The 22,662-nt window shown below is 38.5% G+C and overlaps 1 protein-coding gene across 10 annotated transcripts in view; it reads right to left on the bottom strand.

Annotated features, from left to right (window-relative positions):
* Positions 1 to 22,662, bottom strand: part of slmapa (sarcolemma associated protein a) — a 56,087-nt gene that overhangs the window by 20,390 nt on the left and 13,035 nt on the right. For 7 of the 10 annotated variants that reach the window (XM_016662703.1, XM_007575729.2, XM_016662706.1 and 4 more), the window contains exons 2-10: positions 18,401 to 18,548; positions 16,377 to 16,449; positions 9,022 to 9,058; positions 4,287 to 4,349; positions 3,605 to 3,700; positions 3,259 to 3,330; positions 2,315 to 2,455; positions 856 to 993; positions 3 to 170 (exon numbers count right to left, since the gene is read on the bottom strand). In XM_016662703.1, the coding sequence (XP_016518189.1) occupies positions 3 to 170; positions 856 to 993; positions 2,315 to 2,455; positions 3,259 to 3,330; positions 3,605 to 3,700; positions 4,287 to 4,349; positions 9,022 to 9,058; positions 16,377 to 16,449; positions 18,401 to 18,548 (936 nt within the window). Of the gene's footprint in view, positions 1 to 2; positions 171 to 855; positions 994 to 2,314; positions 2,456 to 3,258; positions 3,331 to 3,604; positions 3,701 to 4,286; positions 4,350 to 9,021; positions 9,059 to 13,889; positions 14,164 to 16,376; positions 16,450 to 18,400; positions 18,549 to 19,933; positions 20,133 to 20,156; positions 20,259 to 22,662 lie in introns of those variants that run through there. The other 3 variants (XM_016662705.1, XM_016662708.1, XM_007575731.2) reach the window with 3 other exon arrangements.

Genomic DNA, 22,662 nt, shown 5'->3' with positions numbered 1-22,662 from the left:
CCCTGCAGGGCGGCCAGCCTCTCGTTGGTGAAGTCGTTGTCGGCCTGCAGAGCCTCGATGCGGGCCTGGAGAACCTGCTCCTTCTCCTCCATCTCTTCGATCCGCATCTCCAGCTCCCGCTTCTCCGTCGCTCCCTGCAGCGTCAGCTCCTCCTGCCTGCCCTCCGCTGCCTGCAAGGACACAAGAAGGCCGACTGTGAAGGAACAGGAAGTGAGCAGGACGAATGTGGAACCAGCCAGGATACAGGAGAGCAAGCAGAGAAGGAGCGCAGTGTTTGAATAAATAAAAAAATAATTTAAATCTGCTTGATAACTGATAAATCGATTTTATCGATTAGTCAAAGTTTTGGGATATTTAACTTTTGAGGAAGAAAATCTGCATGAGAAAAGTTGACCATCTTGTGAAGTGAATCTTTGGTATAAGCTTCACAGAAAATACTTTATATTTCAACACATTATTATCAGTAGCAGGACTTTGATTCAGCAACAAATGAATTTATTCCAAAGAAAGAACAGACTGAGCTGCAGATCCTGATGGCTCCAGAAGGTTTTTCCTCATTAAAACGTCTATTTTCCTCCTAATTTTAAGATGTTTTTCTAGTAAAATTGCATCTTTATTCTACTAATATCATAACTATAGTGTCATAATTAATAAAAATTTCTCCTTAATACTCCGTTGTACAACTCACAGCTGGTATGATTGAATAAAAGTCACTTTTTGAAAATACTTTCTTAATTTCATCTTTAGGAAGAAAATCAAGAAAAACGTTTAAAATGGGAATCAGATTTAATTGAAGCCGCGTCGCCCAGTCGTAGGGAAGGCGGTGGTTTGCTTCAGAGTTTCTGAGCGCGTCACCTTGATCTTGTCGGTGAGCTCCTTGATCTCGTTGACGGCAGCGTTGTACTTGTTGGCCAGCTCCTGCAGCTCCTCCTGGCCCCTCTCAGACATCTCCTTCAGGTGGGTGCACTCGTCCTCCGTGTTGCTCAGCGACCGCTGCGACGCCAAACACACAACAACGCTCGCTTTCAAAACAGACAACAGCAGCCGCGGCTCAGCGGACACACACAGTGATTCAACTTTTACATGATTTATGTCTCAGTTTGTCACAAAAACAGCAACTTTCTCCATCCGAGTATCTTGATTAACACAATTTTAAAGGTTTTTGCATAAAACCGTTCACCTAATTTAAAGGGATCCAACATGTCCAACTAGTTGAACATGTTGACCTAAATATGATGTAATTCAGTTCAACATGTAATTGATTTAATTGCATGTTGTAATTTAGGTCAACAACTTCTGTTAACTTAGATGTTATTCGTGATACATAAAACTTATAATTATTTTAAAAGTTGTACATCTTGATTAGATTTTTCACTTATAGATGCCGCCATTTTTGTCAGAGCGATGTTTATTCGTCAAGGTAGTTTATAGTGGACTCAAGTCTATAAACTAAAGTAAACAAGGTTATAGAGGCTGATGGGGACAGCCCACAAAACCCCTGGACTGAGAAACTAACAATGTTTTCATGTGGCGCTGAACACAAAGTATCTGTTGAAACAAACATACAAGATGGCTTGTTATAAACTATTTACTGCATTAGCAGGAGTCAACGTTGTCAGTAGGATCCTCCGTTTAGGAGGAGCCAACGCCCTTATGAAGAGCTAAAACCATTAGCAGGAGCTATCGCCATTAGCAGGAGTCAACGTTGTCAGTAGGATCCTCCGTTTAGGAGGAGCCAACGCCATCAGCAGGAGCTAACGAGATTAGCAGGAGCTAACGCCATTAGCAGGAGCTAACGCCATTAGCAGGAGCTAACGCCATTAGCAGGAGCTAATGCCATTAGCAGGAGCTAACGCCATTAGCAGCAGGTAACCCTCCCACAGTCCTAGCTCAGTGCTCTGGAATATAAATGTTAAGGTCAGACAAAGGAGGAATGAGTCTCTTCAGCTCCTGAAGCCATAAAAATTAAAACAACTCAACCCCTCATTCGGGGTCCCCTTGGTCTCTCCGAGGACTGCGGGAAAAATAAGTTGATGTAATACAGTCATCTTGCTCTCCCTTCATCATTTCTGCATTACCTTCCATTTCAACGAGCTTCAGTTCAAACTAAAAGATCTGAACGTTACTCATTGTGCAAAAATTACTGTTTTGGCTGGACAGAGCTAGCGCTGTAGCACCTAGCATGCATCATCCACCCAGAATTCACTGCAGCATAAACAACATAGATAAACACTCGATTTATCCAGAGGAAACAAGCGGCTACAAACCTGATGAAACAAAAATCTGTCTAACAATCGACCTCCTGGTGACCCACCTCGACCTCAGAGAGCTTCCTGACCACCTCGATCTTCTCCTGCAGGACTCTCCTCAGGGACTCCTTTGCTGTGGTCTCATAGTTGTGTTTGTCCTCCTGAAGAGCCAGGAGCTCCTTGCGGATCCCTTCCTCTGTCTGCGACTGCCGAAGTTTTTAAAAGATCAGAAAATCAAGAAGTTAATTTTAAAGCTTTATCCTCCATTTCAGACATTTTTATTATCTAAAATAATATTATATAGGAGCTACTGAGTGAAAGAGTCATAGACAATAATTATAATACAGATTAATTAATACATATTATAAATCAGTTCATTTTATTTATGGATCCCCAACTAGACTCTGCTGGAGTAGAAACTATTCTTCCAGAGGTCCACAACACAAACATTTCAAGTTAAATTGTTTTGCTTCCTATTTATTTTTTTAAATGAACTATATATTTTATTCATACTGTAAATAGTGGGAGAAACAGATGATTTATTGTCAAACTGTAATGTGGTAGAAACATTCAAGTTTATGCTTCTACTAAATCCTTTTACATATGAAGGACATGTAACATCTAATAAGAAGGGTTCGGTGAATGCATGTATGAAACTGGGGGGTTTGGTACCTCAAAAAAGGTTAAGAACCACTGGTCTAAATATTGTATTAGTATGAAAAATTCAAATTTACATTTGGAATATAATAGTCAACAATTATTATAGTCCCAACAATCCATCGGACTCTAAGAACCTTTAGATTTTAATCCCCTAAGCAAACTAAACGGCTGTTTGCTGCTGTGCATTGTGGGTCTTGTAGTTTTGTCACAGCATAAAAAAGATCTTGTATTCCTAAATATAATCAGTGAATCTGTCTAAAAGTAAAAAGCCATGAACTGATTATAATGAAAGACTCATCACCAGGATGTATTATTTTTGGCCTAAGGCAGTCATTTTGACTGCTCTTACCTTAGAGTAGGCCTGTAACTGACTGCCCATCACTTCCAGTCTGGACAGCAGCCGGTCCTCATCTATCAGAGCCTGATGGAGGCAGAGTTCACAGAAAGTGCTTTAAAATGAGGAAAACTTTTGAACTTCCTCTGTGTCTTAAAATTACTGTGAAACATGTCTGACAAACTAATCCTGATGTTATCTGTGTGCTTTCATTCAAAGTTATCCAACCATAAAATCCAAAAAAGCAGATTTTACATGATAAATACAGGCTAGATTGCTCATTCTACTGTAACTCTTAAGCTACATGCTTTCATTGCAAATAAATAGATAAACTCAGAGATACAGTGGAAGTGGCTCCGACCTGCCAGCTGCTCTCTGAGGCCTCCTGGGTGGTGGACAGGAGCCGCTGCAGAGTGGCCAGCTTCTGCTCCAACATCTGCTCTCTGTGTAAGGCCTCCTGCAGAAACAGACATTTTCCAAATCATCTGCTCCTCCAAACGATGATCTTAGATGAGCTACGATGCAATGCATGACTCCAGAAAACATCAATACATCTTTTGAGTTTCTTTTTCAGATCGTCTTTAAGATTTGAAAGTGTGATTTTAATTTGTTGAAAGACAGTTGCAATGACAGAAAAGTTGCATATTATTTTAAAATTATGCCATATATACATAAACATGTTTTGTTTATTGTTATTGTATTGTCTCCATTTTCGCAACTGTCATATTTAATTGTCTGCTATGACCAGACTATTATTATAACTTTAAACTACAGTTAAAAGTTGAAATAAGAACGCTATTAAACATTTCAAAAATAAAGTCACAATGTTCCTAAAAGGCTAAATAATAGCACAGAAAGCATTCAACAACAGATAAAAGTAAAAAAATAAAAATAAATGTAAGAAAAGAATCAGAAACAATAAAAAGTGGCATCATGTCATTTGATACTTTTAAAGCCAAACTAAACAGTTATAAAAACCCTAAGATAAATGGAGAACATTGGGTGTACTGCCACAGAACAGCCAGTAGGTGTCAGTGTTTTACCTGTAGATACTGGGAGAGCTGGAACAGTTCCTGAGAGTACATACTGGGAGTGTTGGCTGCCACCTAGATAAACCACAGACAGACCAGGAGAGCTCACTACTTCATCTGTTTGACGGACCAGAGGGAAAACTGAGGGTAATTATATCACATCGTGTTCTAGAACATATAAGCACAATGTAAGGATGCAAGTAAACACGCTGAAACTGACCCTTTTTAACCAAATGATCCCATTTTTACACTGTAACCAGTTCAGAGGTGGTTCATCATCAGAACTGGTATGAGGAACAAGACTGCAAATGAAAAAAATGTTTTCAGTGGAACCTGTAAATGCCATCCCATTGTATTAAAAACAACTGGTTATGTTTATATACGGGTTGTTTGGCAGCGCTCAGAGCAGCGGTGAGCTGAGAGGGAGACAAACTGGAAAAACAATGGAGTGATTTTACTGTAGTAGACAAAAAAATGAAGCAAAGCATTTTATGTGCAGTTATTCACCACTTAAGCAATAAAAAAACTCCTCTGAACAAACATGATAAATGATCCGATGTTCAACCTGTGGCGTCTGTCCGCCCTGCTTTATAAATGATTTACTCTGAGCAGCGCAAGCGTTTCTAAAATAATATTTAACTAAATGTGAAGAAGTTCTGCAGACTTCGAGAGTTTTGGGTGAATTTACCCCAGAATAACTAAACTTCTTATGATTATATGGGTCGGTTTCCTCTGCAAAGTCAGACATTTATTAGGATCCACCTGAATTGTTTTTTGAATATTTACTTAAAATATGTAAATGATACCTAGCTTCCCATTTATTACAAAATTGCATTTCACAATATCAAAAAAGCAACATAACTAAAAGACACTATAGCCAAAGAAAAAACACCATTTTCATTGTCCAAATGAAAAATCATTCAGATGGGAGGTTTTATACTCTGCTGCTCATGAAAGTGGTTATTTAAGGCACCAAGATTAAATCTTAATATGAATGCAGCTCAATTGAAAAAGTTGTGTTTGGACCCATTAGGATTTTATTAACTTAATTGAGCTGAGAAACAATCATGGACTTCTAGGCCTGTCATTTACTGGAAAAGTTCTCCCAGAATTTATTGCGATAAACGATAATATTGTTGTCTTGAGACCATTTTTGAGTATTACAATGTTAGTGGCATAATAATGCAACAGCACAAGCTCAAAAACAACTTTAAATTCTAATGAACATTTAACACTGCAACTGGGAGACATTTTAAATATCCAAAATAAATAAACTAAACTAATAAATGAATTTATGAAGCCTCTGCAAACAAAACTTTCCTTAAAAAGGGGCTAGTTGAGACCAAAGCACCAGAGTGAAGACTTTCATCAACCAGTTTATTGGTAAAAAAAAAAAAAAAAAAGAAAAAAAAAAAAAAGAAAAAGAAAGAGAGAGCATCTGCGACTGACTGTTACTCTTTTGCACCCTGGTAGCAATGATCCAGCCTCAGGACAGTTAATTATATCAGAGAAGAGGTTCAAATCTAATCACAGCTCCTCTTAAACACACATCGGCCTGCATTCCTCAGCCGAGGAACTGAGGCCCAGCTGCTGAACACGCAGCAGCAGGAGCTAACGCCACACGTTGTTCTAATACACAATGAACCGTTATCCGTCCACACAACGTCATGCATTTAATGTGACAACAGAAAACAGCTCAGGAAACCTTCGTACAGAAGAACACTGAATACTGTCGAGGTGTAGCTGTGTATAACAGAAAGCCACACACGTTTTGCACGGCAGTAACCTGCTGATTTATTACAGTAGTGTACTTTGAAGTGACGGCCAGCTGCCAGACTGCTCATTCCACTATAAATCAGAAGAAATGCCTTGTTTCACTGAGTGATGCAGGATTTTATGGTCCGCCATATTCAGATTATGGACTCACTGGGAAGACAGGAGGTTAAACCCAAACTCCTAATGTATTAAATCTGTTTTATTATTCTCTAATTTCCACTTTTTCTGTTATTTTAACTATTTATTAGGGCTGGACAATAAATCAATAAACATATATTGTGATAGACATATCAATAGATAATACTATCCGATGGAATATTTCATAGATAGAATATTCACTGAACCGCAAAGCATTCTGGGAAATGTAGGAAGGTGAAAGATTTCAGCTGGTAAACCTCTGACTGCCAGCAAGGGAAGGTTGGTGGAATCAACTAACTCACTCATTCTTTGGTTACCTAGCAACTCACTCATTCTTTGGTTACCTAGCAACTCACTCATTCTTTGGCTACCTAGCAACTCACTCATTCTTTGGCTACCTAGCAACTCACTCATTCTTTGGTTACCTAGCAACTCACTCATTCTTTGGTTACCTAGCAACTCACTCATTCTTTGGTTACCTAGCAACAACCTGCTGAGTAACTGGCGCAGCAACAGTTTAATGTTTCACCACTGTGCCTCATAACTGCTTGAAATTAAAAAAATAACAGCGTGGAGTGAAAACTGTGGCTAAAAAAGTCAAGGTCACGCCCCCAGTGTGGCTGTAATTCAGATATTTAAAACAAAAAAAACCTAAAATAATTACTGATATTGACTGATAAATGCTTATACTGCGATACTTTTTCAGCTATATCATTCTGCCCTAATATATCTGCATATAATGGCTCCTTGCTGTTAGTAACTTCTCGACTAAACTCGACTTGTCTCTAAAAGTTTGGGTCGTTTTCCATTTCAATGTGTTACCAACCTCAATGTGAGTGGGGTCATCACAAAAAGGAATGTTGAGCGATTTTTATGCATTTTCTTTTCTGCTACCAAACAACAATGTCTGCACCTCGTCTTTGGGCCATAGAGTTGATTTCCTAATGAAAATTCATAAAACCGGAGTAGAATCTGGAATGAAATTGGCTTAAATTTGTCTCAGAAACCGCCTTGTGTTGTAAATTGGTGCTTTATGTAATTGTTGTAGGATGTTAACTGTTTCTGTTCAGCCACTGACGACAAAACAAATCTATGACAGGCTGTATTATCCTGCTGATAGGAAGCTGGCTGAGTTTTGCAGACGAGCAGTTTGTCGTCTGTCTGAGCTGGGAGAAGCAGCCTGAAAAACTTGTTTTATTAGCAGAAACCAAAGAATGCAGTGGACTGACTGTGGAGCTCGTTTAGCCGCTTCATTTTTATTTAATAGAGACTCGTGACAAAACTAAAGTGGAGGAAATTGCAGAAGTGTCATTTCAGAGCAGAAGTACAGAGAATAAAAGCTTCATGGTCAAATTAAAAACATTTAGTCCCAACTTTGAGTCATTCAGCATTCTCTCTGGAAAATGAGAATCAGATATATATTTTGTTTTAAAACCAAGAATAATTTGTTAAATATTTACCAGCAGCTGACTCTTCATTCTGCTCTTATTTTTTTTTCTAAAACTGAGTTGGTGTTTAATTCAGTAAATCCAATTTGTTCCACTTTATAAATTATTTTTGCATCTACATTAATAACTCAATGCCAGATGTTTCCTTTTAGTAAAAATATTAAAAGGTTTTTTTTTTCAAGCCTTTCCTTTTGCTCTTGGATCAAATTTAAATAAAAGTAAAAATATTTTTGAGATTATTTTGATATAATCTACATTAACTAAATTTTGTTTAAATAACTGGATACAGTATGGCTATGTCCCAACATTTTGCTGAAATTAGATTTTTTATTTTTTGCATGGTTGTTCATGCTAATAATTAAATGTAACGACAATTAGACTCCTGTGTGAACGGTTTACATGCACAAAAGAAAAACAGACATCACAGAAATTATTCAGAGCAGACATTATTGTCACAAGCTCATGACAAGATGAGGTGAACTAATAAAAAGGTAAATGTGCTTATTTTAGCCATAGTTTACATCTAGATTTACAGAGCCTGGCTCCTTCTGGTGCAGAATTATGACACATTATAAAATTGGATATAACGCAACAGGACTGTTCTAAGTGCAGACGCTTAGAAAATGATCAGAAATGCGTCCGATTTAGATCCACATATGGAAGTGACACAAATTACAGTTTTCTTGGATAAAAAGTTCAGAATTGTTGTGAGAAAGTAAAATTTGGGTCACAATGTCCTGCAATGTGAACACAGCACAAGTTACTGCTTTTTATCAAAGGTGTAAACTATCTAAAATTAATAAAATTAACTCCGTTTGCACAGAGATGCAAATTACTGCTTTATATCTGATGTCTGCACAAATACAACGACAGAAACTCTTCCGTCTTGTACTTTATTTTTATTTAAAATAGTTGCTGAGTTTGTCTGCAGCCTTGTGTTTTTCCCCATCAGCCTTTAGGTGTGGATGTGTTGCTGTTTATTGACCATGACTTTCTGGCAGAAGACATTATGTAAATGATAAATCTGAAGAAAAACATTAAACTACTGGTTTTACTACAAACTGGCCGCTGACGCAACAGGGAATTTTATTTCCTGAAAAATAAAATTTTTCAGGAAGCCCAGTTCAAACCAAACATTTATTTGCTTACAATAGATTGTATTAGTATTGGAGAACAGACAGAAAATTCAACCACATACTGAGAAAAATGTGAAGAAAAGGACCTGCATTCCTCTGTCAAGTAACTAATCCACAATACAGCAGAGCAGCACCATTGATGAATAAGTTTAATGCTAAACACATTTAGCTGCTTTGTTCTGGTCCCTTTCTTCACATTTAAATATAAAACAACACGTGGGACAGGACAACAGCGATTTCTGGTCTTACCTTGTCTATAGGTAGTGGTAAAGGAGTCTGGATGACACTGAAAAGGAAGAGAAAAAGGTTTAACACCATGGAAACAGCAGGAAGTAAAGACACATGGAGTAACCACAGCGACAGAGGAACAACAACTTTCTGAAGGTCCTTTTTTAACTAAAGTACAACAGTAGTAAAGCAACTGCAGTGGTTAAATCACAGCGCCTTGTCTAATGAAGGCATCATGTCCGATTTGCTTTGAGTAACGGATTGGTCCGAGTCTGGATAAATGTTTGAACAGAGCACACAGAGGAGCTGAACGGGCCTCAGGCTGACGGGCCGCTCCACGCTCTGGTCCATGCAGAATCACTGAAACACAGTCATTGAGCTGAAGGCTCCCCTTAAAACGCCGTGAAGCTCAGAGATGAAAGCGACGCTTCATTCACACAGAAACGCCTCGGGAGTTTCAACACACATCCACACAAGATCAATGACTGACGTTAGTCTGACAAAGTTTAGTGAAGGTAAAGTCCAGCATTGATTTACAACATTTACAAGAACACGAACGAAACAGAAAGACCTAAAGAAACGATTTCTGGAGATTCACCGCACACTGATCTGCGTTCAAACCAGAAATTCAGGATGATAATGGTGGAAATCAACCTTACCGTTTACGGAGCTACACAATTAAACTTTTAACACAAAAATATATATTTCCTGACTGACTTAATGAGCTAGAAGCAGTCAGAATAAACAGATCTTTAGTTTCTTGTGCAGCAGCCATGTTGGATTTTGTCGTCATGGTTGAGCAGAAATGTGTTTTTGTCCCTTTGAATGGTTCTGTGGTGGACCAATCACCCAATGACTGGGCCTGTCACAATAAATCACTCGCATGATCAATTGAAAAGAGCTCAAGAGTTTCCATTTGTATAATTTGTTTTTCTCTTTTCTCTCTTTCTACCAAAAACTGGTTGATAAAACTCTTCAGTCTGGTGTTTCGGTCTCTGCTAGTCGTTTTTTAAGGACAATTTTGTTTACAGAGACTTCACAGTTAATTTTATTTGTTGTTTCTGCTGTTTTATTTATACTGATATCTAAATTGTCTTCCAGTTCCAGTGTTAAATATTGAGTAGGATTTAAAGTTTACTGATCTTTCAGAATGTGTTCTTGCATTTTTATGTCATTAACATTATATTTCTTGAAAATGGTCTCAAAACAACAATATTATCGTTTATCACAACAACATCCGGGACAATTTATCGTTCAGCAATATTTGTTATCATGACAGACCTATAAATGACCATGAAGGAGGGAATGGAGGGACGCTCAGTTTTTGTTATGTTTAAAGAGGTGAGAATGAAGGCTGAACTCTGGACAAAATACAGCAACTCTGGTAAAAGCAGGAGAGGTGTGAACAGCAGCAGGAACCAAATATTTTACTAACTTCATTCAATGTGTGTAGGAAAGGAGAATCACTTAAACTAAAGCAGGTTGAGTTTTATCTCAAAGCTACTGAGTGATTATGATAGAAATGCAAACATCCACCTACATATCCAGAATGAATTCATCTGAAATGATATATATAAAAAAAGTTAAACTGTGATCTTAGTTTGTTTTTTAAGCTACATTGCTTAATTAACCAGCTGCTGAAGCCCTCTGCCCAGTTTAAGTTGCATTCTGCAGGAGCAACGTCATGAAGACGCCTCCGAACGCAGACCTGCTGTCAAAATGGAAATCTGAGCGGAAAGTAGGCCTGTCACGATAAATTAGGCCACAGACATCAATTAAAATCATTTTAACATTTAAAATGTTAATGTTCTACTAATGATTGTTTTAGTAATAGATTATTATCACAATCGATTAATCTGATAAACAACCACATTCTGCAGTAATTCCACATAAGAGTTTTTTACAATGCTAGAAATACATTAAAAGATGAACGTATAATTCAAATAGATTATTAAATAAGAAAAACATTTTATTGCCCAAAATGCAATAACCAAATTCTTTTAGCAAACGCTTGGTCATTTGAAGCAAAGGATGCATCTGCAGCTAAAAAATAATTCTAACATCAACATGTGAAACACTCAGCCTTTTCTGTTTGGCTTAATACAATATGGAGATTATCTGGTGACTATTTATTTGATTAATTAACAATTGGATAGAAAAAGGTGATTAATAGGAGATATTTTGTTTGTTTGCAGAATTTGAACCCAGTGAAGCCAAAACTGCTACTTCAGTTCTGGTTAAAAGATATTAAACAGACAAGGAACATTTTTTATCTTAAATGTAAAATATTGTACGGTCTTGTCTTAACTACTCTTCTGAACATGTTGTTCTTTCAGTAAATTGACTTTTTTAGAGCCTGTATGCTCGACTTAATGACTAATCGATTACTTAAGAAGTGGACGATTGTTTCAATAATGGCTTCAACCTTAGTTATATAGTAACAGTGATGTCATGTTCCAGATGCTTCTGGAGGATAAATAAAGCTTCACTGCAGGTGTTCAGCCTGAATCATAACGTTATCAAACACCGACCGGTGATGGTCCCAAACAACACATTTACTAAGAAAGCCAGGATCCAACACACAACAGGCCGTCGGCGCAGCTCAGCAGAACGTCGGCGCAGCCCACACAAACAGAAAGCCTGCAGCCGGCCCACAGGAACCAGTCATCCACATCTGATCCAGCTCAAGTGTTTTGCATGCAGTCCATCAGATACCCAGGATGGAAAACACTGCTGGGTGTTTCCATCTGGGCCGCTCGCATACTTCCAAAATGATTTTAAGAAGAAGGTTTAACGATCATATTTCAGAGTAACACTGCATTTCCAGAGACTATTAAAGAAGGAACAGACTGATGGTACATCATGTAATTCACTTTTTTCCACTTAGTACTCAGTGTTTCTGCTTCCAATGAACACATTATTGAGAGAGTGGAGGAACTACTGATGCTGTTGTTTTAATGCTCTCCTGAAAGTTCCACTTTTCTCATTATTCCAGAAAATATTTCCAGAAGGATGAGTGAGATCATCCAGCCTACTTCATGTTGTCAGACGGGCTCCATTTAAGAGGCCTGACTGTTTAACTGTGCCAAAACTTTAAAAACAGGCTAATCACAGTTCATTTGTGGCTTCACAAAGGTTCAGGTTGGCCCGTTTTTAAATTATCCAGATATTTTATTTACTCTTTGTTGGAATTAACATTTTTTAATGGAAAAAGAAATTACTTTGAGCTTTACATCACATTGTAATCTTACTCCCTCATCAAAAACATACCCGGATTGTGGCCTTGATTCTTTCATGCATGTTTGAGAAATCCTTTAATCTCCATTGCAACCATTCAGCTAGTATACCGACATTTTATAGCATAATCAAGTAACTATGTGTCAGAAAAACATAATCCTGTCCCTTTAAGTGTGACAGAAAAGTAAAAACTGAAAAAAAATGCATAAGCAGCAGAAACAGTGAGATGTGACTTGCAGCTGCTGCAGACAGAATCCAGAAGATGATCAGCAGGGCACCAGTTTCCACTGGTTACTGGATGAAACCCTCAATCAGAAATCTCAGACAGCAGCTCATGTTTATCATGCATAATGAGGAGATTTGTAAAGGTGATCCATCCATATGAGCCACAAGAAACGGCGTAACAAGCTTCAGTCTATTAGTGCAACCTAAAGAAACTGGCCAAACTATCATCTCAGGGTAAAAAGAAAACAATAAACTAATGATTATTTAAACAGTAGATAATAGTATAGGAAATATTAGCACATTCTTTCATTTAGCCACTTAGGGCTTATTTAATATAATATTAGGAATACATAAAAAGACACAAATACACAATTCAGTTCCTTTTTCCGGTAATATTTTTTTTTTCTAAAGTGCAACAACATAACATTCCTGCAGTGAATAGCTGATCATTTGTAGCAAAGGATGCATCTGCAGCTAAAAAATACTTCTAACATGAAAATTCAAGTCCTTTCTGCTGGACTTGTCAGGGTGAATCGGGTGATTATCTATTTGATCAACTGATTAAAAATAGTATAGCAAATAGGAGGGTTTTGTTTTGTTGTTTTTTTTTACAGTATTTGAATCAGGTGAAGCTAAAATAGCCACTTGAAACTTGAGGAGTTCTGGGTAAAACAGATTTACAGACAAAAGATTTTTGAGCTTAAATGCAAAATGTATAGATGATTTTGTACAGATTTAACTGCTGATCCGAGTCTGTTGTTCTGACAGCAAATGGCCTTTTTTGAGTCTATACTCCAGTTAGCAATCAATCAATTACTGAATTAGCTGACTATTATTTCACTGGTTGATTCATCACAATTAAATTAATAACTATGGAGAAAAACTGTCAGTCAATGGATCTGAATTTCATATAATCAGCATCGGAAACTAAAAACCAAACCTAAAAACCTGAGGATTAACCTTTTTTTTCTCCAAACAAGAAGAACTTGTGAATCCACCACATAGAAGAACCCCAGCAGTGAATTAACTGCAGCTTAATCTTTGTCTAAATAACAGTGATCTTTGACAGAAGAACCTCCTTAAAAACGCTTCCCGTCTGCTGAAGGCCTGAAACAAACCTGCTGAATAAGCCAGTCTTTAAAAAAACACACATCTGCAACAGAAACTACAGGATCCTGTTAGTCCTGCTGCACATTCAGCTCCAGCCCGCCAGCATTAATAAAACCCAAACCAAGCAAACAAACAGCGGCTGCCAACAGCCTTTTTACATGTGAAGAGATTATACACAAACAAATCACACAAAGCACCAACCTGTTCGGCTCTGAAGTAATCCAAGGTTACCTGTCAACTTTTGCTCCTGTGTCAGGGTGTGTGCGTGTGTGTGTGTGTGTGTGTGTGTGCGCGCGCGTGTGTGTCAGCTGTTTTACCTTTCACAGGGCGAAGTTCACCCTCTAGCCTTACAGCAGTTGGGAAATAAACTTGTTTCGCTTCATTCTCCAACACAACACTTCATTCTCGTCCTGGGCAGATAATTTGTCTCTACTTTTCAACAGCCGAGCCGCAAAGACGCTCAATGACACAACCTGTCTTTCTATTTATAGTCTGCTCCTCCCGCTGATGACCAAGGTCTTCCTCCTTTAACTCAAACTAGTTGCACAAACTCCTCCCCGTCTGTGCAGCACCAACTCCGGCAAAGATCTTTCAGTTTTCCTTACAATCCTTCGCTGTGTGAGCTCTGCTCGCCTCACAGAGAACAAGTCACCTGAAAACGAAACATCCGCGTTGGTCACATGACCTCAGGTATGTGGGCGTGTTTAGAGGAAATATGGACGGCGATAACAGACAGAGAGAGAATCAGGAACAAAACAACGGCTGAATGGAGAAGGCTGGAGGCTCTTTATTCCAAGGGAAAAACTTAGTTGAGGCCTTATTTTGATAAAAACTGGTGAACCCAGCATCTTCAGGATATTCTTTTGACAAGATAAAAAGCTTCATATGGAATCACAAAGGGAGATTTCTGTTTGATTAGTTTTCTGATTGGCTTCCAGCTTCACAGTAAATGTTCTGTATTAGACATAAATCCATAATAAAGATGTATGTGGTCACACAACGTTTCAGTCTGATGTAACAATTTCAGCCTGTTTTTGTATCATCTTGCTGATCTGAGGCATTGAGGTTGTTGCTGACGATATAATGCTTTTCCATCATTTATAATGACTGTACTGACTGCTGCAGATCTCTTTTTATGCCATATGACCCGTTTGGTCTAAATATGAATGTTGGGAACCACAATGAAACCATCAACACGTCAGGAGTCCAAGTTTAGTCTCACAGTAAATTCTACTTTAGCAACAAACGATAAATATAGGTTTTAAATATATGACAGCAGATAAACTGAGGCAGTTAATGTTGAGTAACTGTAGCATTACGTTTCTGGATAAGGACTTAAATGATTTAATTTACTCGACTGGACTCCATAATGTCATGAATGTCTACGACTGAGTGTTAGAGCCACACTAAGAAAATTCAGGCATTTGAAATTAAAAGAAGTTGTAGCAATATGAGAATGGAGTAAAAAATGCTAGAAAAAAGTCAAAACAATCTGAGAAAAAAGTCCCAATAATAGGAGAATAAATGTGAATCAATGCAGGAAAAAAGTCTTAATATGGTGGGTTGTAATAATACGGAAATAAGTCATAACAACACCAGAATAAAATCATGAGGAGGAGAATAAAGTCAAAGTAATTAGAGAATAAAGTTGTAAAACAAAAAGAATAGTCGTAATATTATGAGAATGAAGTCAAAACAGTTGGAAAATAAAGCCGAAACAATAAGAGGATGAAGTCGAAATTAGGGATGAAACGTAAACGACTTACGATTGATTGTCAATTAATGGTTCATTAAATTAACACTTGTTCCGTTCGATAAACATCCTATCAGACTCTGTTTTGGTGTTGTAGTTGGTAGTTAATGTTTTGTAGTTGAAGTTTATTTGTACTCTTTGCCTCTGCTGTAACGGTAGTTAAAGCTACCAGACAATGTGTTGCACTTTAAATCATCTAAAACGTTGAAGTGGAAGAATCAGTGGAGATCTTCAGACTCTTACGGTTCCCATCATGCTAATCAAAGCTTTCGCTCTGTAGTGGATTTTAGAGAAAGCCAGGCATCTCATTATATGGATGACATGTAAAATCACGGGTGTGTTAACGTGAGTAAGCACATCAAAAGGTAACATTTTTAGAAACTAAAAGGTGTTATTTCAGTAGAGACCTTTAAATCTGCGGAAAAGCCATAACTCTATTGTTAAAATCCACCAATGCAATCCGATACACATTGCTTGCAACACAATGCTGTTGCACAAATACTCAAATACTGAAGACATCAGGTCATCATCTCTGGTCTGTTTTTAACGGTGGGCCATGCTGACCAGACAGGACGACGATATAAAAGCATTTTTCATTCAGTTCCTACTGACGCTGCAGCAGCAGATGGCACTGCACACCACCGCTCTGTAACCTTGGATCACCTGTGCACACACGGCATCAACTGAAGCCAAACACAGACACAGACAGACAGGTGGAGCTGTGAGTACAGTAGGAAGCATCATGCTGGGTCGGCTGCTGCTCAGGAACAGCCCATCTTACTGTACAACAACACAAACGTGCTAAAAACTCATGAGCCACATTTCATACCGTTTTATACAGTTACTGTCATGCTCAAAATTTAATTGGATATAAATTTTCTTTAAGGTTTGCTCATCACATCTCTGTGCTGGCAGAGGATAGAACAACTTCTACCTCAGAACATAAAGCAATAAAACCTTTTCTATGCTGCTGGTTCACTCAATCCAAATCTTATGTTATTGTTATATATTTTTTAACATTAAATCCTTTAGGAGGGTAACGGTGACTTACTCGCTTCGTCTGCGGGCCTCCATCCCATCAGGTAGAAACAGTTTGATTGTTGACACGATGCAGCCATGGGTGACTGGGGACAGAGAAACACAGACAGCCGCGTTACTAACGAGCATAACGGAGTCACTGGCAGACATGACGACTGTTTTACGTTGTTCTGCAACTCCAGCACTGCTGTCCTGCAACTGTAGCGTACGTCCCTGCTCCAATACACCTGAACTAAACGACTGGCTCATTTTTCAGCTAAACCTGCTGACACTCAATGTAGTGGGGCTGGACAATGAATCATCAATATATATCGCAAAAGACACTTGATCAATATCAATATATAATATATTGATAGAATATTCAATTTCACTGAATTCTGACCCAGAACCGCACAGCATTCTAGGGGATGTAGGCAGAGGAAAAACTTTGGATGATCAGCATCTTACAGCCAACTAAGGTTAGTGGCATCAACTCACTCGCTCATTTTGTGGTTACCTAGCAACAACCTGCTGAGTATCTTGTGGTTACCTAGCAACAGCATGTTGAGTAATTTGCACTGTAGCAGTTTAAGGTGTCATCACTGTGCCTCATAAAAATAAAAAAAAAAATAAAAAAACACCAGCATGTAGTGAAAACTGGATAAAACAGGAAAGGTTGTGCCACCAGTTTGGCTTCACGTATTTAAAACAAAAGAACTAATCAATAATTATCGATATCGATATGATATATTGTGCTACATTTTCAGCCACAGTTTCCATCCCTGCAATGACAGTAACTCTGCCTTTTTGATTCAGGTGTGAATTGCTTCAGTTAGGCTACGTTCACACAGCAGGAAAATGAAATCCATGTCCATTTTTTCATATCAGTCTGAACGACCCGATTCCAATATTTTTCACCCAACAAAAAAAATCTAAGTTGCGGCACTTTCATATGTGGAACAACATTGCATTCATATCTTATATCCTGAAAGGTCATGTTGCATTTTATCCGACTTTCGCGTCACTGATGCGATTGCCATTTGTGGCGTTGTCTTTTTATTAACTTCCTTTGTCTTTATCTGATCTTGTGACAATGCTGTTGAATCTCACTGCTGGATAACTCTGATTCATTAACGGTTCCATCCAGACATCATTACTTCTGTAAACAGTGCACTGCTGTGTAAAGTCTATGTATATTTTTAGCCATGCAGTTCACTAAAAAAAAAGAAACAAATTGTTGTGATCATTTATTATCACAATAGTAATGCAAAATATCATAATAAAACTTAAGGTTCGCTCAAAGCGTTACTGTAGTTAATGCAGATATTTTGTAAATATGTACAGTAAACACCAACAGAATCTGAGCATTACTTGGTCATTCCTCGCAGCAGAAGTTATATTAGATCAATTTTCCAGTCCTTGAGTCTCCGTTCATTTTTGAATATACTTGCAGTCGCATAAAACTGAATCAATCACATCTTTTTTGATAAATTGTTCGTTTTAAGTTAAATGTGCTCATACTGATGTTAAAAAAATATATAAATCCTTGTTTTGAATAGAAAAAAATATTCTTTATTCTAACATACTAAAATGCCACAATGCAGAGCTGTTAACAGAGCCTGCACCATCTGTGCTTCGTCTTGTGCTGGACATAACAAAACCTAAATAATAATTATAATAATAATAATAATAAACGACGGTTGTAAATTTGATTTAATAAATATTCCTATGTTTTTTATTTTATTTTGGATCCAAAATGTAAGTGTATTTCTGGATTGCAGTCCTGCAGGTTGGATTAGTAATACAGTATGTAGAGCTGAAAATCTGACCTTAATATGTGCGCTTTGTTATGAGCCTTGTGCTGCTGTGTTGCATGGTTAAATTAGCCCTAAGCCACCATTAAGTATTTTTCAGGGTGTATATTTGGACTCCGTTTGCAAAAAAAAAAAAACAGAGGAAAATGTAACAGTAGGTTTCCAGGAGGCGTCTGGTTTTCCCTAACTGGACCAGCGTTGTCTTTCAGTCCATCAGTGGGCATCACAGCATGTTTGCACAAACCTTTCCGTGTGTTCTCGGTGACATCGACCCCAAACTGAATGATGTCGCCGGACAGAACCTCGCAGGGCGGACTCTCCTCGGACCCGCGGCTCAGTCTCTGGCTGTTGATGAACGTCCCGTTGCTGCTTTTAGTGTCCTGAAGGTAGAACTGAAACACACAAACACAGCAGGTTAAGAACCAGGGAGGCAGTAAAACAGGGTTGAAATCCCGTTAAACATGACCAAACTTCCTGGTGTTAAGGACTGTTAGGTCAGCAGAGCTAAAGGGGAACCAGGCAAATGTTTACAGATAATTTCAAACAGTTGTTGAGTTTATGCACAATAAAGACTAAACTGTCATTATTGCAGAGGGAACCACAGGTTTCTAAACTACAGTACCTTTCCCCTGATGGAGAAAAGTAAAACGGGAGAGTCATGACTTGAGCTTTATCGTCTTGGTTACCAAGGATAAATTCACACCGGAGGTATTGATGCTCAATTCAAACCAATTTTGCTGGATGATAAATTGTCCTAAAAAGTATTGCGATAAAAGGTAATACTGTTGTTTTGAGGCTATTTTTAAGTAATATAATGATAATGGTATAATAATGCAAGAACACATTCTCAAAGATTAATAAACTTTAAATTGTAATGAACATTTAACACTGGAACTGGAAGACATTTTAAATATCCAAATTATAAATAAACAAAACAACCTACAAAATAAATTATAGAGTCTCGATACAATAAATCGTGCAAATGGAAACTATTGAGGTTGTTTTAATTTATTATGTGCGGCACGGATCAGATTTTTGAGGTGAAAGATCAGATTTGGGCCGTTTAGACTGCAGTCAGAAGTTGGACTTGGATCACATTTGTGTTGTGAACGTAGCCTGAACTTCACATCATGTGAGACAACATGACAGTAATTACTAGTAAAAGACTCATTTATTTAGTCCACTGTTGTATTTTCTTTGTCGTTGATGTTTTATTTCCAAAATTTCTTGTTAACATTTTTTAAACACAAAAATACGGTGTGGTAGCTGGTGGACCCTCCCACCAGGTTCAGCTAGTTTTCTGAGGGAAACCCTCTAATATGTTTAATAATTTGGTTTCCAGTTTGCTACAGCTTAACCTGCCAGTCCTGACAATAAATCCAGATTTAGCTGGAACTGACAGACTTCATCTACTCATCAGCACTGGATTTAATTATGGTTCTCTGTTACATCTGGAAGCTTTTCTGGGGTTTCACCGTCCAGGAGGGTGCGATAATACTGAGGAAGCAGCGGCATCCCCTGCCTGGAAGCCTCTTTTACACTCAGAGGTAAATCATGAGGGCAACAACCAGCATGACAGGAGCCACACACACCGAAGAGCCGGTCTAACTCCTGTCACTCAGATGGGCCAGAAAACAGGCAGAGATGTCAACGAAAAATACAAAAAGAGACGAGAGCACATCAGAACGCAACAGGAAATAAAAACAACATTTAAAACGTACATTACGACACACACACACACACACACACACACACACACACACACACACACACACACCGAGTAAGCAATCAGATCTGGATGCCTGAGGAGTGAATCTGTCTGATGTTCCACGAGTTTCATTCATTAGCTCTCAGCTCTTCGTCCTGACTGAAAACAAAGTGAACCGTCCTTCAGATGAGAGAAACAGACAAAACACAGAACAGAGCGGAGGACGAACGACGAAGAAGAAGCCAAAACAACAGACGGCGAAGGGAAGAATGGTGCAGAGACAGACGTTTACCCGACTGCAGAGAGCTACGGAAAGCAACCTGCTCGCATCTTGTGATGCTATACCCCACACAGCTACCTCCTGTCCCCATGGTAACATGGAGACAGGGAGGGAGGGACCTAACTATAGAGCATTTCACCCAGCAACAACACACACACACACACACACAGCATCTCCTACCTCACATACAGCTCTCACACACACTTCTACAGTCATTTCTTTCACACGGACACAGAAAACATGACATCATCCATCTTGGATCAGATCACCAGCGGTTAGGTCCTGGTCCAGTAGGTGCAGTTGGTCTTTGATGCATCATCATTACTAATTGACATTTTAATTCCCAGCATGAAGTATGGCTACAAGGGGAGCAAGAAACCTGAATACTTAACGCCCATCACAACATGTTTGGTTGCTTCTTGGTGTCAGCTTGCTTCTTCTAAAATGAGCAAAAGACTCATTAAATTGATCATAAAAACATTTAGAAAACAACAACAGCTTCAGTGAGTAATCGCTGATGTTGGAAAAAAAACTAGCCTCCACTTGGACTGCCAGGGAAGTACTTCAAACTATTTTCTTCACCGCTTTCTGTCTGGAAACAGCTGCAAACTGTTGCAGTAACCTGATGACTGTGGGTGCATTCACACCATGTGCAGTCTGCTTTAATTCAAGTTCGTTTTCCAAGAAAGTCCGGTTCGTTTGGGAAGTGTGAATGCGTAATCAAACTCTGATGTGGACCAAAAAAAAAGCTAACTCTGGTCTGCCTGCAAACATCGGTCTTGATTCGGTTGAAGTGAACTCTGGTACCGCTCCAAAAGCAGGAGGCAGACTACAGCGCAGGGCATTCTGGGTAAATATAATCAAAACAAACTTGTGAGCTTATTGTTAGCAGGAGAAATGACTCTTGGTTTTTTACAAAAGACGAGTCCTACTCCTCAGTTCAATTCAACAGAACTGAGATCAAGGTTTGAAGGCGGACAGAGTTTGAGTTTCTGGTCTGCATCAGAGTTCGGTTAAGCATCCACAACCCCCCAAACAAACCAAACTGACTAGAGTTTGATTAAAGCGGACTCGACGAGTCATTTACCACCATGCACCATTAAATGAACATTGAGTAATTATTCTGTAAATGCAGAAAAGATATTAAATAAAATGAACACCACCAGCTGAAGCTCAAACACACCGACGCCAGGTTAGTGAAAGAAAAAGGAAATCAAAGAAAACGGGCATGTGGTCCCGTCCAGGACCACATGCCCGTGGTCCTGGACGGGCATGTCCAGGACATGCCCGTAAAAAAAAAGAAATGTTTACCCCCTATCCACCACCAACATGTGAGCACATGATTGCATGCCTTCTCAAAATGCAGTTTCTCCGCCAGCATTCCCGCTGCTCTCCTCGTTCCTGAAGCTCTCAGAGCAGCGAAAGCATCAGCAAGCAGCCAAAAGAAACAACGTCCACTTAACCAGTCAGGAGGTCAACACATGACAACAGGTTTCCTTGGCAAGCGCACAAAGACACGTTAGCAGAAAGTATTCATCATATGACGGATAATTTTCTAGGAATCACTCACCAGAGGTACAATGAGACCTTGCACATCTAAAAATAATCCCACCTCAAGAGGACCGCATGTAGCATCTCAGATATACTTTTATCTCCAATGCAAAACAGAGATCGTGTTTACATTTCTGTGGCATAACGTTGGCTCCAATGACAGAGGTGGTAAAGGGCGTCCTTTTCTGAAAGCAATTCCAGCCCACAAAATTACATTTCCTAGTTGGTCACCTGGAAATATGCGCTCTTAACTCAAAAAAAAAAAATCTAATTCCCATTTCATATCCTTTAGCAAAGTGCAAAAATAGTTATGGCTAGCTACGTGCTAAAATGTTTCTTTGTTTCATAAGATGATTTGTTCTAATCATAGTGTTGTAAATCCATCTTTCTAGGTAGGTTTATCATTTTTATAGGCTTACCAGATCACATTTAATTTTGACTAATTTAAAATTTTTCCAGAGTTCCAACTGAACAAATGACAAGATTTCTTTTTAATTGAAATTCAATTCTATGGATTCAAGAAAAGAAAAGTATTTACCACCAAATAATCCAGCAATGTTCTGGTTGCAGCACCTCGACTCACTCAAAGCAATGCCAAAATAAGCAGCTTTTGTACAAAAAGCAGTCAAATATATTTCAATAAGGTAGAAACCCGTAGCTTTAAGAAGTCCACGGGCCGGTTTCTGGTAATAGTTCATAACAATTAGCTGAATGAAATTCTCAAGTTTTGCAGTACGGCTGGGTGATGACTTAACATTTTAATTGCAGTCTTCTGTGTTTTTATTACAATTGTCTGCATAGTCAGTCTCAAAAGCACAAATGCTACTGTAAAAATGTAACATTCCAAGTATTAAATCAGCTTTTCCTGCAAGAATTTACAGGACCGTAAAACTCCTCATTCAAAGTCTTGCCGACTTCTGATTACTTTGATAGGCGAAATATTCCCAGATTTCAAAACTCTCTCTGA

Source organism: Poecilia formosa, unplaced genomic scaffold, assembly GCF_000485575.1.
Source record: "Poecilia formosa unplaced genomic scaffold, Poecilia_formosa-5.1.2 Scaffold387, whole genome shotgun sequence".
Lineage (NCBI taxonomy): Eukaryota > Metazoa > Chordata > Actinopteri > Cyprinodontiformes > Poeciliidae > Poecilia > Poecilia formosa.
Note: the sequence above shows the minus strand (reverse complement) of the source record. Positions and strands in the feature narration are given on the sequence as shown.